This window comes from Pocillopora damicornis, chromosome 4, assembly GCF_964200805.1.
Source record: "Pocillopora damicornis chromosome 4, jaPocDami1.2, whole genome shotgun sequence".
In the NCBI taxonomy this organism is placed as follows: Eukaryota; Metazoa; Cnidaria; class Anthozoa; order Scleractinia; family Pocilloporidae; genus Pocillopora; species Pocillopora damicornis.
Genome location: NC_142673.1, coordinates 7,216,694 through 7,232,859, shown reverse-complemented (window position 1 = coordinate 7,232,859; position 16,166 = coordinate 7,216,694). Strand labels below are relative to the sequence as shown.

The 16,166-nt window shown below is 38.9% G+C and overlaps 3 protein-coding genes across 4 annotated transcripts in view; 1 reads left to right on the top strand and 2 right to left on the bottom strand.

The window, feature by feature from the left end:
* Window positions 1–450: 450 nt before the first annotated feature.
* LOC113679076 (uncharacterized) lies at window positions 451–3,956 on the bottom strand. Its single transcript, XM_027196023.2, has one exon. It carries the CDS (start codon window positions 2,842–2,844, stop codon window positions 2,224–2,226), a length of 621 nt encoding a protein of 206 aa, XP_027051824.2. The 5' UTR covers window positions 2,845–3,956; the 3' UTR covers window positions 451–2,223.
* An 856-nt stretch (window positions 3,957–4,812) lies between these two features.
* Window positions 4,813–7,067, bottom strand: LOC149046652 (uncharacterized). The gene has a single exon (XM_089204466.1). It carries the CDS (start codon window positions 6,940–6,942, stop codon window positions 4,870–4,872), a length of 2,073 nt encoding a protein of 690 aa, XP_089060592.1. The 5' UTR covers window positions 6,943–7,067; the 3' UTR covers window positions 4,813–4,869.
* Window positions 7,068–10,994: 3,927 nt separating this feature from the next.
* The window catches only part of LOC113679088 (uncharacterized), a 29,228-nt gene continuing 24,056 nt past the window's right edge, over window positions 10,995–16,166 (top strand). The window contains exons 1-2 of one of the 2 annotated variants that reach the window (XM_089204453.1): window positions 10,995–11,188; window positions 11,297–11,491. In XM_089204453.1, the coding sequence (XP_089060579.1) occupies window positions 11,131–11,188; window positions 11,297–11,491 (253 nt within the window). In that variant the 5' untranslated portion in view covers window positions 10,995–11,130. The remainder of the gene's footprint in view (window positions 11,189–11,296; window positions 11,492–16,166) is intronic. The other variant, XM_089204449.1, reaches the window with a different exon arrangement.

Below are 16,166 nucleotides of genomic sequence, written 5' to 3'. Positions count from 1 at the left end.
GCCTTTCTTTGTAAAATCGCACGGACAGGTTATTGTTTTTGGGCGAGTGCGGGCAGGGGCTAGCCTCGCACGCAGTTCCCCCGGTCCGCATCTGGCCAATATCTCCCTATTTTTCGCTTTTTATCCTTGATGGGCCATTCGCTTTTTTTCCGTCCAGCGTTGAATGCGTTTCCTGATATTGGGTCGGTCGGTCGGATTGAAAAAGGAAACCTAAAAAAAAAATACACAGGAATTCTCTGGATAGGAAGCCTGGTACCCCAGCATTTTTGCTGTGGAGCCCCGAGATATAACCCAGAATCGATAAGGCGGGAACGTTGGTTGATGTTATTGTAAAATTAGGACAACGTGGGAGAAGGATCAACCACCGAAACTCCTATGCGACATACCAGCATCCCTCACTTTCCAGTAACTGCTTGAAAAGGAAGTCCTGGATATATCAAACATTGCCAAAAAATGCCAAAAATTTGGGTCGGTCAGACGACAATAAACGGTGAAAAAAAAAGAGGATCTCCATATTCACGTAACAAATTCTGCTCGATCTACAGCCACCTTGTAATATGCTTTTGCAGGTGACAAAGGAATTATACGTGAAGCATGACTAAGGCCAAAATCAATATATGAAGCGTGAATTTTACAGAAGGCAAGCGCGGTTCTCAAATTCATGAACCAGCGTGAGGCGTGACATACCTCCTGAAATATACGAGACCCGTGAAGTTTTTCTTTCAGTTCGTGAAAGCCTTAATATTTTCCCGAAACTTGTATTCAAGAACAGAGATTTGGATTTCCCCTCCCTTTTTGCTATCCCCACTTTTATGCCTTTTCAAGATATTTTCTTCAGTGAATTTTCCAACTAATCAAAATCAACAGATTCTTTACCCTTACATTACGAGGCTTTCAGTTTTTCCTCAAAGTATGGGCATGGTAGTCACTTTCATCAGCTAATCACGTGCAAGAGTTTTCGTGACGTATTACAAACTTTTCGCCATTTCACCGTGCGTTTGGTGCAATATTTTTTTAAAGGAATGATCTGAAATCTCTGATTTTCTTTGATGATGAAGTGTTTTAAGCTTAGCCGCTTCTTCGAAGGTTCATGTTATTAGCGGGATGCCGTGTTTGTTATTCTGAAGAAAGCTTGGAACGAATACGGCGGTGCTGGGTTGGTGTGGGGTGTAACAAGGTAATTTGGTTTTATCAACTGAGTTGATAATGAAAACTGGCCATCAAAGAGAGTTTGTAAAGCTGACATTTTGAGCGATAGCCTTTTGTCAGAGCAATTAGAAGAATCATGAGTTTTGTGGGGTTTATTTACAGAAAGATGGAGCTTCTCCATAGATGGGAACTGGAAATGATTAGGCCGGTAAGCTATTTTCAAATTCTAGCAAACTTATTCAAATTAAACCCACCTGAATGTTTGCAAAATTGAAGTCCAGCAATGGAATGAACAAATTCGACTGTTTAAAAATGTCAATGTTTTGCTGGCTTGAGAGAAGAAAAGTCTTCTGCTAACACAGTATGTTCAAAACCAGGCTTCTGTGAATATTATCCTCTCTGGCTTAAGCCTGACAACTCTTTCGGACCCGACACCAGTGGAAAGAGCATTGGAGCAGCCAGTTTTATTTACTTCAACTATAGACTACGAAAACTTTACGCTTAATTTGGCTGTGCTGTGGTATATTTTTTTTACTGATATATCTTTTAAACTAATTACACAACAAATGTGATGATAACTAGCCTACAAATTGAAAATGATAACAAATAGATTGCAGATTTTCTTTTTTTTGTCAAAGCGGACTCTCAAAAGAAGAAATAATAAGATGAAGGCGAAAGACGGGATGAAGAAATTGTGTTGTGAACGAAAAACCGTTGTTGGAAGTTATATTACTACTTTTAGCTGCGGCTAGTTATGCGTTTGTTATTTTTCACCTGTCCCGAATTTAACCCTAAAACGTAACCCAGCCTGCAGAGTTATTAGGCAGAACGCGACAAGATCTCGCTCACGCCCTTGCAATGCAACGATTCTACCATCAACGTTTTAAAAAGAATTCGTGCGTGCACCTGCCATACTTCGCAGACTGGTCCAGAACCAAAGCCCCCCCCCCCCCCCCCCCATTATGGCAATTTCAAATCAAGATCTTCGGCGAGCTATTTACAATTACCAGATTCGGTTACATTGATGGTTTGCAATTTAAAAAGCGTGCTTCTAGCAATCGGTCAGAACCCAATTTAAGACGAGAGATTCTTTGTGTTGGATTCTTTTTCATTCTTATCACATATTCTTGACACAGCATCTCGTGTTCCTAAAAGCGGTAACCGAAAGGAACCCATTCTTGAGTTCTTATCTTCTAACAGCGGTAGTACAGGAGGTCTGAATGACTTGATAGGTTCAATGAAACCGGGGACAGCCAGTCTGTTCGGCGGTTCTGGCGCAGATAATGCCGGTATATGAAGATGACCAGATTCCAGACAAGCAGCTGATTCTATCTTAGGAAGTTTTAAACTCGCTTTATCTTTGAACTCATCTTCCGCCTGAGATAAGACTAGGGCTGGGACATCAAACTCCTTCTTCCTCCCTGAAAATTCTCCGACAGAATACTGTCCAATCTCTGTCGAAGGACAGTTACTGTATTTACCTTCTACCAGAGGCGGTAAAGCTGATGTCCTTGTTGGTTTTGACTTCTTCTCCTCACTCTGCTGATTTTTAAACTTTGTCTGTGAAAGTAAATTGTTCCTCTCCTCAATTGTACCATTCATTGTTGCACTATATTCCGTTTCATAGTTCACGCACCCTGCGGTGGACGAAAATGAGCCCAAACTTTCGATTACGTAACTCTTTTCCCCATTCATGTCGTTGCTTATGACAGGAAAACTTAGTCGTCGTTTCGGGCGCAAAGGTAATGCAACTTCGCTGAAGAACTCAAGACAACGTTCTTCCCAGGCCGTCAGTTTATGGAACTGATACAATTTTTAATCGTGATTATCAGCCAAGTCCCCGAATGCCTCGAAGTTTCTGTCTTCGCTGTTTGTTGCGCCATCGTTTTCCCATTGTGTATCAAACACTAATGGTTCTGCGATGGAATTCTTGTTCACAACCAAGTGCTTACCAATATCTCTCTTCTCCATAAACACGCAAAACAGTATGTCTCATTCTTTGAAAAACTTAGTGGCGCTTGTGGCCGACAACGTAACGAAAGCAGTCACAAAACTAAACCACGGTAGTATCAAAAAGTATCGTCTTATTCTCTTGTAGGCGCAATATATCTGCAACGGTAACCAGCATTTAGTAGTGTCCGCGTATCCTGATAATCCTGTAGTGCGGTCAGTTTAAGGACACAAATTATCACTGACGCAACTTTGACGGTGTCTACAGATGTTACAACATTTCGCCATCCTACACTAAAAACCCCAGAAAACGTTTTAGAGATAAATGCTTTGCGAACTCCTCCAGAGTGTTGGTTCAAACAAACGCTTATCAGCTCATTGCATTGTGTTTATTACTTTGTCGGTCCGATATCTAGACATATCAAGCACGGTTTAGACCAAAATAAATGTGATGTTGATACCACAACGCTCAATATCCTGCTTGTCAACCTTCGTCCGCACATTGACAAATTCATATTCCAGCAAAGGAGCTTTTGATGTTAATTATCATAGCAAAAATATTTTATTTGTTCTCATTATATGACCGCTTAGGCACAATGGTGATTTGAGAACGATTTCAAGTTCAACCTGAATTATTTATCAGTTCTAGTCGTACATTTTTTGTTTTCTAACTAATTTCCCGTCTCGATTCGTCCCATGCGTCAAAAGGAGTTACGTTTCCCCTCATTAAATCTATTTTTTACATGTGTCCTTTTGTTATTTTCAGCCAGTGTTTTGTGCATGTACCAAATCATGTCGAAGTATTAAGGCTGCTTCAGAAGTTTACTTTTCCTTTATCAACTATTTCCTATCTTTTAATAATGAGTAATTCTTATCTGCGTTTTCTTTCCTCTTTTTAGCTCTCCTCTTTTAAGAGGTTGGTAATTTAATCTCAAAAGATACTTAGGATTCTCTCCTGGATTTCTCTCCCTGGTATGAATTCAGTTGAGGAGCTTTGGAAAACTTTCTCGCTCTTTTATCACAAAAACATTAGAGAAATTCAGACTTCATCGGAAAAGATGGTTAATAACCCCCTACCTTCTCCGCCCCCTCACAAAAAAAAAATACAACGACAAACATCACGAACAGTCTTCTATATCTGTGCCCGGAAATTCTGAGAAATTTGTCCGAAAAATTATCAAAAAAAAGTTCTTGTTATCTCTGAAATCCCTCTTAAGTATGTTTTATTCTTGTTTTGAAGATAAATCGATTCTTCATCACTTAAGCCAAATTTTTCTTTGTGGGAGAATAAGATAGAAAACGATTTTCTATACTTGTAAAAATACTGTAAAAATACTGTAAAAATAAGAAAATCAGAGACAAGTTTCAAAACAACATATTCCTAATTTGTCAATAGTTTATTCATATCTGGGAAAGTTCTAAATATTCCCAAAAGTATCCAGATATTTGTGAAAAAGTGTGAAAGAAAGTTCCAAATGATTTACCCCACATTAAAGGTGGAACCAAAAACGGTGTCAATAGGCAGGAAAGGTTAGGGGCTCTGCAGAGACCTAAGGGACCGGTCATTATTTATCGCCTGGGGGGGGGTCGGAGTATTTTTGTTGTCACATCGGAGCATTTACCTGATCCCCCCGTAGAGTATCTAGTTTTTTAGAGATCCCCCCTTATCGGTAGTGGAAAGTTTCATGATCCCCCCCCCCCTTTTCTCCCAGCCACCGCTAAATAACTTTTTGAATAAGCAAGTGATATTTTAATAGTGGTACTTACGTCTCATGGACCTTGAACCACAACGGTAAATATTTGCTCGTCAGATACGAACTGAATTGTCGAGGAAGTGCCAATCTCAGGCTGTTCATCCAAATCCACGAAAACATAGTCATCGTCGCTCTCTGCCTCTCCACTTTCGGATTCTTCATCCTCGGATTCCACGTCATCTTCATCACTCGACAGTTCTTCTGTTATCACAGTCTCTTTATTCTGTCGGTAATAGTGACATCGAATGGCCTTCACTTTGTCAAGTTTCCGACCCACAGTCGTCAAACCATGCTTGTTGAGATACAGGTCTAGTTCTCTTACCCGCAACTTTTCAACTTTGCCACCCTCGATGAGGTTATCCCATTGAAAGTCCTTGTACATTCGTTCGGCCTCTTGCCTTCTTCGCTCCTGAGCTGCTCTTGTTCTGATGTCCTTTCGGATCTCAATATCCTTCAAATGATTAACATATGCAATGACGTGCTTCTCTTCCACATTATATTTTGAGCAGAAGCTCTTCATGGTATCCTGATCGTTTCTGATACTGTCAGAATGTTCCTCGTACAGATCTTTAATACATTTTCTTGGAAGGTAATCATCTGGTGTCCTGCCCGTCGATTCCGTCTGATAGATATCCATGAAATGTCCAGGATTGTTTGAATCTGGTACAGGTTGCGGAATTCTTTCCGTTTCTGGACCGACCCATCTATTGTTAGAACACCAGGAACAGAGATTGGAACTTTCTTCTCTTGACTCTTTACAGGCATCACGACAGAATTCCATAAAAAGTTCTCCACGAATATAGTGGTCTTCCATAAACGATTCGATCTTTCGGAAGTATGCTGCACCGGGCGCTTGCTCTTTGTTTCGTTCTGATGCACCCCGATAGTTGTCGAGGTAAACAGAATTGAAAAAGAATAATTCATCAGGGGACTCGCTTACTTTGCTCTTGATGTAATCTTTAAGGACAGGGGCATCATCAATTCTCTCGGCTACCTGACTACAGACATACCAGGCATTTTTCTCCATCCGTTTCTTTTCGTACTCTTCGTATGACTGGAGAGACAGTTGTTTGATTTCCTCTTCTGAAAGATCCTCAAATCTCCTATATTTTTCCCACTCTAGAGTTGCGCCATCCACGAGAGCATCAGAAATTGCCGAGTTTGTCCTTTCGGCTTCACCTTGCCCGTTGTCGCCCCTCGAACGATGACATCGCACTCTATAATCGGAATTGTGAACCCTTGCTAACTCGGCGTCTCGAAATCTAACTTCGTAGTTGGAAACTCCCACGCCCGGACCAGCATCTGTAATGTCAGCCCATCGTGGCTTTACAGGTGGAAGGCAGAGATCTCCGAGAACTTCAAGACCATGTTTACATGAACTGGTTACCCTTAAAATCCTGTCCTTTCTCGCATCTTTTTCCATGGAATCGACTTGCTCTTTAAACAGATCATCAATGGCATCTAAAATGCGTTTCGTGACTGGTATTATCTGACTAGCAAACAGAGCCCTATTGTGCTCTGACATTTCTGTGTCTTCGCAAAACTGCAGCAAATTGTCAATCCTTAATTTCAAGTGTTCTGCTCTCTCTTTTTCGTAAGTGAAGAATTTACAGTTACTTTCTGTTTCTCCGGATAATTTGTCTAGGTCATCTGACTCTGTCATATCATAATAAAGAAAGAGGTCATCGTGTAGTCGCGCGCAGCATTTACGAAATCCCAGTGAGTACTCTGGACTGCCAGGTGTCGGTTCGTCAACCTCAAAAGCTGATGGATCCTCATGTCGCAAACGAACCGTTTCGCTGGCCCATACAGTGCCTGACGATCCCACTATTGCTTTGGGCCGGACAAATACATAGTGGCGATCGTCCTCAGTTATCAGCTTCTCTTCAGTTTCATTCATTACACTTGACTTCGTGAAAACACGGTGAGAACCCGGGGTCACATATACCATTTTCTCAGGCCAGTCGTACTTTGGCAACTTCCTTGCTTTAGTGTGATCTGATAATGTTAAGATCCTAAGATTTCTGGTTTTGTCAAAACCTTCAGATGTACCTGGTCTAAGGTAAGCCTTGTCATCGGTGCTTCTCATGAAACAAAACTTTCTCGCGCTGGAATTTCTGGCACCCCAGAATCGTCTTTTTTTGGTCTGATCCCCCCCATTATGCTTGTCAATTACGGCTGATCCCCCCTAAAGGTCTTCAAAAAACCATGTGATCCCCCCCTAAATACTCCGACCCCCCCCCAGGCGATAAATAATGACCGGTCCCTAAGTCCTATATCTAACCACAGTTCCCCCACGAGAACCCCTACGGGACCCTTTTTCACCGACTGTTTGATAGTTCAATACTACTACTGTTTTTTCCTGTGTTCCCTAAAAGTCGTGTTCAATGAAATACAATTTACATTTATTCTCAATATCTATAATGTATTGACTTTTCCGATGGCAAAATTACTGCTTCTTATAGCCTTGATGTCAGCTCTATATTACTGTAACTCAAACACTAGAGGGTGGGTAACCCCAGTTTTTTTATTGCTTAATAATAAGCAGATTAAGGTTCATCTTCTAGAAAATGTTTTTACTGAAGACCCTAAAGTTGTGCTGAACTGTAGGTACAGATCAAAATGAAAGAAAAACAACTTTATATTTGAGTATCTGAAAAAGTGCATCCGATTGTTATGAGATCATACGTTACCATATGGCATAATTTAAAACTTGCTAACTTATCAATAATGGTAATAGGACAGATTCGAGTCCAATTTGGTCTGTAATCAGACGAGTGATTTCAATCATTGTCGATCACGAGTATGATTGAACAGACGCGAAGTCCTGTAACTAATCAATCATAACCATTTCAATTTCGGAAAAAAAAACAGATACATTTATTTGAGAAAATATCTCCCGTAGAGGCATTGTCTAAAGTACAAAATCCCTCCATTTTGGAAATTCCCCGATTTTTTTGTCAATTCTGTGATTGGTGGATTTTACTGAGTGGACCTATTGCAATTGGCTGCCTTTACCGTCTGATTGTAGGTGTCCGATTACAGCCAACTGTGCGATTACACTGTCTCACAATAACTCTACAAAATAATTAGGGAAATACAAAGCAGCTAATGCATCAATCACATTTGAGGACATTGAAATGGTTATGATACGAGCAATTTTCAACTGTGTCGAAAGTAATCGGATATTGCGTTGGTTTTACTTTTCTCCGCTCTGTGGTTGGTCCAGAGAATTCATGCCACTTTTTTTCAACCAATCAGATCCATGTTTAAAACCAATCATAACTTAGTTGTTCGCGCTTTAGAAAGTTTGGCTACTCTCACTTTGAGATTTTATTGGCTGTTTAGAGTATTTCCTTTCTCCTGATTGGCCAATGGGATTATTTTGGTTTTGGTTTTACGTCACTCAATCGAAAAGCACACCTATTATTATAATTTTTTAACGAAGCAGTTCTGCTTTAATCTAATGTACTCTATAGTCTGCCAACATGGATATGACCCACTTTATATGGGTTTTACCGTGAATTTAGAGCTTCTTAGAGACATGACTTCAGTGTTCAGCCAGAGTCTTGTTTGCTGGGTTTTTTCTAGTCTTCTAAAACCGCCTCATCCACTCGCCATGCATTTCGACTTGATATCAGGATTGTTCTCACTGGTAAAGCTTTCAACGGCTGAGAGATCTTCAAAATAAACACCGGTCATACCAAGGTGAACTGTCTGTTCTCATTATTAGTGAGGTCGCTCTGTCAGGAAATGAATCAATTAACCACAATTACTTGTTCCGTTTTAACACTAGCGTAGAGATGTATCTTCCTCTCTGTTGTTTGTAGACTTTTGAAATGGGAAATTTGGTTTTATCAACTGGGTTGGTAATTTGGCCACCGTAAAGAGTTCTAAAGCAGATGCTTTGAGTATTAGCCCTACTCAGACAAACGGCTAACGTTTTGGAAACTCGTTCGCTAATTTACATTATCAAGTGAATTGTTAACTCAGCTGATAAAACCGAATTATCTTATCATACCCCCAGCGACGCAGCATCACAGTTTCTTAAAAACTTACCCCTTTTTAATATGTGAAGCTATGCAGAGTATGTCACTCGAAACATTTTCAAAGGAACGACTCAAGTTGGTGCGGAGCAAGTAAACTTTTATATGTTTTGTTTGTTCTAGGTTTGGTTTTTTTATTTTTTCTTTCCGTTTATTTTTTCTTACAGCCCTTTCACATTAAACTCCTGGGTGCTCTCAAAAAACCTCGTCATTCGAGGTTTTGTTGAAATGTTTTGACAGGTTCTCTTTTTCGAATCGGTTCAGATTAGCATGTTGCGATTTAATGCGGCAATCTCATCATTGCAAGTGTTCGTTGGCTGTACGATTGTAGTTTAAATATGTTATTCGTTTTCTTTTCTTTTTTATGTAAAGAAACGAAGTAAAAGAAACCTTCCAAAGTGTCATTTGTTTGAAAAAGTGCATATCAACAGTTCATAATACATTTTTGCTTGTAAAGATTTTATTATTAAATCCTTTAACATATGTCTATCGCGTACAATTCTTCTTCGTTCATTCATCCAAAGTTAATCTTTACATTATATTTGCTGCTTATGACGATAAAAGCAAAGCAGAAGTCTTCGGCAATTTATGAGACCACGACGAGTCAAACTATACTAGTTTCACCTTTCATCAATTTAGCATGTGTTTCAATAACGCCTAACAAAGGAATCGTAGGATGTTTGAAAACATATCGCTGTAATGCAATGAGACCCAATTTACATTACAATTCTTTTTCAATTAAAATGTTTTCACTGTTTTTTCTTTTCCTTACAAAAGCTGGTTGTATATAAAGCCTAAGTTATAAAATTGTACTGTTTCTGATGGAGAAATATGATTTCCGTACTGGTAAAATATTCTAGAACTAAAGCCCCCGCTGGTGTGTATTCAAACGGATGGAAATTTCCTTTTGTTTTTAAACCTAAGGATTACAATTAAATCGATTTTAAAGGCATCTTAATTTTGACTGACAAACGTTTTAAAGAGCTTTCGCCGATTATTTTTGTTTACAACTTTTCAGTTTAAATATGGCTGGGACGTAGACGGGTAGTTCAGTCCACAGGCGAAAAATTTGTATCCATTGTGAGGTGCCTGGCAGATTGAAACATTTCATTAAGCCAGTTAGGAAAGAACGGCCAAAATTCAAATTGAATCAATCGTTCTTTTCATTTCAATCAAGGACAGCTGCTTCAACTAATTAGCAATGCGTCGCCTGAAAACGGTGTTTTCTTGTTCAGTTCAATAGGAAAAAAACTTAAAAATCAGGTCATCAATAAATTAAGAAATTTATTTCCACGAAACATACTTCAGATACATGTGTGCTTGATACTTTCCATTCCATAAAATATTTCGCGCTCATACTTTGAGACACATTTCTCTAATGTTTAATCATCTTGGCTATCCAAATTTTTCAAGAGCTTTTAAGAGGTGCAACTTAAAATTTATTCCATGCTTTTCGACTCATACCGTGAAACGTTAAGAGGGCACATATTGAAAGCGTTATTGTATAGATCGACATGTTTTCACTACCGAAAGTGGAAAGTCACTTAATGGAGAATTGAAACCACCTCAAAATAACAATGTCCGTTTTCCATTTACGTCGAAATCGAAGAACAAAACGTAAACAGTTTAGAAAGTTGTTCGCTCGTTACCTCTTGAACTGCTTGGTATTTTGAAAACAGTGATCCTTTGACTGGGGTATTTAAAGCTAATTTCCACGGCAAGCGATCAACTCCTATTGTGTGCGGAGTATGTTGTTTGCAAACCTCCATTAAACAAGTACATTGTGCTTACAATTGGTCGCCAGGCATGCTCGCGGGCGCCGTGAGAAGCACGTGTCTCTTCCACCTGGTTAACAATGGCGATTGTGATCGCCACGCGTAACATGTATCGACGAAACAAAACCATCTAATAACGATTAATTACTTTCGCTTAATTATTCACACTTAGTTCCTTCATGTTCGGGAAGAAATTCGCGGCAAATAAGACACTTCATTTCGCCTGCCACCTGCCTCGCTTCACGCAAGGGCATGCTCTCATTGGTCCGCAGCGATCACGTGATTACACAATAAGTCAATTTTACTCAAAGTTTTGAATTCTGGGTTTTTGAATGTTCGCTCCCTGTCAAACCACATTTGTTCATTGACTATGTGGAGTCGGCAAGCCAGATTTCGTCGAGAACGATCTGCACTCGCCGGTTGGAATTCCCCCTTAATGGGGTTTCGGCATGTACTATGTGGAACATACTGAATATTGTGTGTTTTTTGACGATTTACGTCAATGGAAAAACAGGTAAAGCTGAACATCAGGGATATGTGGTCAAATTTTTGAGCCTGAGTTTACAACCCAAGTGTTGTTCATATCGTAAGCGATGACCGGTATTATTTGATGTTTTTCCAGCCGTCGGACGGTACTATAGACGTCTTAAATCACGGGAGGGCCAAGCCGATCGATGTCCAACTCCGCGACTAGTGCCAATTTTATTTAAAAAATACTGTAAGAGTTTAACGCCGTGTGAGAATGATAAAGGGTGCAGGAAGCCAAAGTGGATCTGTGAGTGCCATGAACACTGCGGCAGAGTTTGCATAGATCCAAGTAAGTAAAAACTTTCAGTTTTGTAAAACTTTGCGGTCGGTTGATCTACACATCGGTGATGTATTTCGAACCGGCGTATTTTTCTAGCATCGACGTTCTACGTGCAGTCGTCAAGAGATCGCATCTACGCAGCCGGGTAGAAGAAACTCGTATATGACACAATCCACCTTCGTCTTACCTGCTGAACGAGATGAAATTGCTTGATATTTTATCGACGTAAACGTCGAGTGAAACCCTCACATACCCAATCATTAAGAAGTCGGGTCATTTCAATCTGTTCTGCAATCGATTTAATCTAGCGAATAATTTCTTTTGCAAACCAAGAAACGCGAAATTAATGAACGTGATTATGAATTTATTTTCATAGATCGTCGTTTCACTTGTGCGATACGGAAGGCCTTGTTCGGTACATACACAATGGAGAGACATTTCATATAGCTCAGTTAATTCCATGTACGCCTTCATTTCATTTGCGTAATTTTGAAAAATAACCTGGCGGCTGTTGCCCTCTGTCATATGCTAGTTTTCTGGTAGTCTCTCGCACAGGTTCTGAGCTTATAAAAAATGTCTTTCTTTTTTTTTCTTTTCCGAGATAATTATAACCCACGAGATAGTTTTACCTGATCTGTTGCGATTCAATGAATGGATCAATCAATCAATGAAACTTGGTTTAAGTCTTACTTTAATTTTGCTTCTTTCGCTTTAAAATACACCTGTTTATCTTCCGCATTGATGGGTTTTCGATTCTATTTTGCACCAATAGCCTAAAGCCATATGCGCCGATTAATTCCCACTCGATATCTGCCAATTATATCATGGCCAACTATTGAAAGCTACTACCTACAAAACTCACCCACCAGATCTACTGGAAGTGAGGTCTGGTTTGTAAAGGCCATTAGGACCTTTTTTCTGCTCTATTAAAAAAAAAAATTCATCCATAGCGTACAGAATATTAAGGCTTATGTGACTCTTGATCTTATAGTCAGAAAATGGTCGAAAATGATCACTGATTCCGCTTGTCGATTACTACTCAATACGTGGTAGCCGGTTCCCGCGAATTCTCTTGTTATCAACAGCTGTTCCTGAATCAATGGTCCCCCTCCAAGACTATGGGATATTTAAATTTGTTTGTGTGGAGAAAGGCGCCCCTTCGCTGCGCCTCAAAGGCGTGCTCAGTCGTTTAAAACAAGCCTTTTGTAACGTTTTGACGTAAAACCAGCTTAAATCTGACGTTTGGCACGTGTCTGCACGCTTGTGTTTGAATAGTATGCATATATTTCGCTTACGATGGCTTCTACAATAAATTCAATTTTAGTCATTGACCAATGTTCGCATTATTTATCAGTGTGATTTTTTTTTAAGCGAGGCCGGCGACCGCAGGTTTTTATACAAACTATTTTTATAGTTATACCAATTTTCTAACCAGCTTCGTTATAATTTGTACTAGCCAGTGTGGCTGATTTAAAGGCCAATTTTGACGTTCGCGCTAAATACCATTTTATTAACTCTATTTGTCAAATAACCGTATATTCTTTGAAAGACAAAACCCCTCTGCCTATTCGAGCATGTGTTTCTTTGGAAATTTGAAAAAGAAAAACTTCTTTCTTTAGCAATATATCCTATGGAAACCATTGTGAACACTGTGAAAAGAATCAGGCACGTTCTATGCGATCTAATTTACCGGAACAAAAGGCATTTGTAGTTGATTTGCAAGCTTCGTTAGATTTGAAGTTTGTCAGGCCGCTTTAATAACAAGATTTTTTTAAAGTAAACACAGTACATGAGACTTTCCAGTAGTATCATAGATGAAATTCAATTTTTCGTCTCCGTAAAACTGAGCTGACACTTATAAATAAAAGCAGCTAATTTTGATTTTTGCTTTTCTTTAATACGTTACTTAAATGAATATTCCATCGTAATTACTTTCGATCGAAAATCTTGATGCGCTCGACGACCTCACGCAGCAGTGTGGCTTCTTAAAAACTGCAAGCTCCTGTGACATCTTTCAAAAATACATTTCTTTTGCATAAGTCAAGCGAGAAGATATGTACCATATGAAGACCAATTATTTACTTCATTTGATCTCAGAGTTGTAATTTGAAAGAAGTGGGGAAAAAGCATTGTACTAACATATTCATGGATCAAAAATGTTTACCGATGGGGTGCGATGTGTTTGCATAAAAATGAAAACAGCCAGAGTCTTTAATGAGAAACGCTTTTCAGAAAATTGAAAGCCGTTATTAAAAAGGACTAGGCATTGTTCCAATTATAGACGAATTGTCATGGAATTGAGCTGAGCTCTATATAAAAAAGAAAGAATTAAAATAACGCTGAGCTCGCGAGTAGAATTACGCAGACAGAATTTCCTTCGCGCTTTAAAAATCTTGGAATGAAATTTGTCCGTGCTGTGTTCTCCTGGTGGGGAAATAATATTAAGTGCGGAGAACACTGTGAGAGATCAGAATGAATTATTATCTGATGCAGAGAGAATGGGCCTTGTGGCATTCATTGTAACCAACTTGTTAAGGCGCGTTTTCGAGGTGTGCCTAATTTCCATAAAAATCACTGGAGCACAAAGGGAACATTTCTTGAGTAACGTTTCGTTTATTTGGATCTTACTTTCTCTTATTTTCCTTCAAGGGCTTGCCGCTATAAGCTTTCTTCTAGACGCTTTTATGGATTCTCTATTCCATAAAACTTGGAGTATCTCATATTTCGCTCTTAAATTGGTATAAGATGTTTAGCATCGCTGAAAATCTCTGAGTTTCTTTCCGCTTTATTCATTAGCGAGACCTGTAGGATCATTTACATAATGGGATGTATCTCGTGCGAGTTTTAGTCTGTTTAGATCAACAAATCGATGGAGTCTAGTTGCGAAAAGGTAAATAATTGGAACAGGGTGGATCAAGTAAGGAAAATATTTATTCACGGCGCAGGATTTCTTTTTTTAAGAATATGGCTATTTGTTTTCTTTGCCTCGACTGAAAAATTAGGGTTTGCACTCATAATCCTTTTCTTTTCGCTTCTAATTCAAACTCTTCCGAATTAATTAACTTTTGTGGAACATGCCGGCTTCTGTTTTAGATGAGACTGAAGTCTTTTTTATAATTATCAAATTAGCTTTGGAATTTAAGACTCGAAAATAGGTCGCCCAGACTGCGCAAGATTTGATTTTACTAAGATAAAACTGTATCTCTCAGTCAGGAAAATAAAAAACTTCACTAGAGCAAGAGGTCAAATTAAATTGCTCTCTATAGTGTGCTACAAAATCAAGTTGCAGATATTGCCATAAACTTGTTTACACTTCTTGTGAAATCGGCTCCTCAATTTATCTGTTACAGCTTATTTCACTTTCGAACCGTCTCAAATCACTAGGCATGTTTCAATTACATACTTCCTGTCTTTCTCGGGGTACACCCAAAGACAAAGGAGTTTTTTTTTCCAAGTTATTATCATGACCCACATGTTATATTCCACGTGGCAAGGTATTGCAGTATAATTTACACCATCTCGTTTTGGTTTTATCATTGTTTTCCTACTGAAACCCGCCAAATTACCCACTTTTTCTTAAAGTTGGCTTCAGAGCATGGCACACGAATGGGTACTCAAATGGATTAACAGAGACATTTTTCGGCCTAAATTTGAAAAGATCTCGTCATGTAGAGATAACCTTGAGAGTCAAAATATCTTATCAGCCCAAATTCAGGACACTAAAATATTCTCGTATTGTAAGCGTCTTTAATCTGCAGTTACTTGAATCGACAACGCGGCTATGTCTTTCATTGACTTAAGGACACTGTAACTCAAAAAATTTGGAGGAGCCTTATTTCTTACACATATTTTGAATGTTTGTGCAAATTGGTCTTTGCTTCAAGAGTTGAAATTCTTGATTTTTCGAAAGGAAGGCTTTACAGGAAAGGTTCGTGCGAAGACTAAAGAAAGTTGTAACGTAAATTACTATCGTAAGGCCTCACAAAATCATTCGGATTCTTTCACATGTACACAGAATATATCCTGTAACTTTTGGGGGTTGCTGTTCGAATCTACGCCTTTCTTCGCGGTTGCAAGTATTTTCTTTAGTTATTTATCTACTTTTTTTCATATTTACTGTCCGCATCTGATTTTTTCTTTTGGACGTTCAACAATAAATGAGAACAGAATCGCTTACTATACATTCACCTGGAGCTAGAGAGCGATAATTGTCTTAGTTCTCTTTATCAGTCTCTTATCAGTCTAGTCCAAGATTTAGTTGTACAATCTAATTACTTGTATTAATTGAATTCAATAAATAGCTTTGTTGGCGATAGAGTTACTTCTAGTTTACGCCAAGAAGCTAAGCTTTTACAGATAAATATCTCTGAATTCCTCGTCTGTGTTTTGAAAGAATATAGTCGGGAAAGACCGATTACGGGATTTCCGTTTTCCTTTTTTAATTTTGGCTTCAAAGTTGGAAAGTATCAGATAGCACCAGCGAAAGTGATGAAGCTTCCAAAAATCAACATATGTGCGCTTCTCAGGAAGTGTTTGAGGAGACAAAAGAAAAAATGAATTAAACGAAACGAAGTGATTTAGTCATGCTAAAACGTATAAGTTAGCGAGGTTCGAATGGTAAATTACTTTTAAAAAGTGCGCCACCCGTTTTCTCGTCCACTGAAAGTACTTAATTTTTGACAAA

What these genes read in the sequence shown, in the direction of transcription:
- LOC113679076 (XM_027196023.2), bottom strand. Translation starts at nt 2,844, where the DNA reads ATGAATGGGGAAAAGAGTTACGTAATCGAAAGTTTGGGCTCATTTTCG.
- LOC149046652 (XM_089204466.1), bottom strand. Translation starts at nt 6,942, where the DNA reads ATGAGAAGCACCGATGACAAGGCTTACCTTAGACCAGGTACATCTGAA.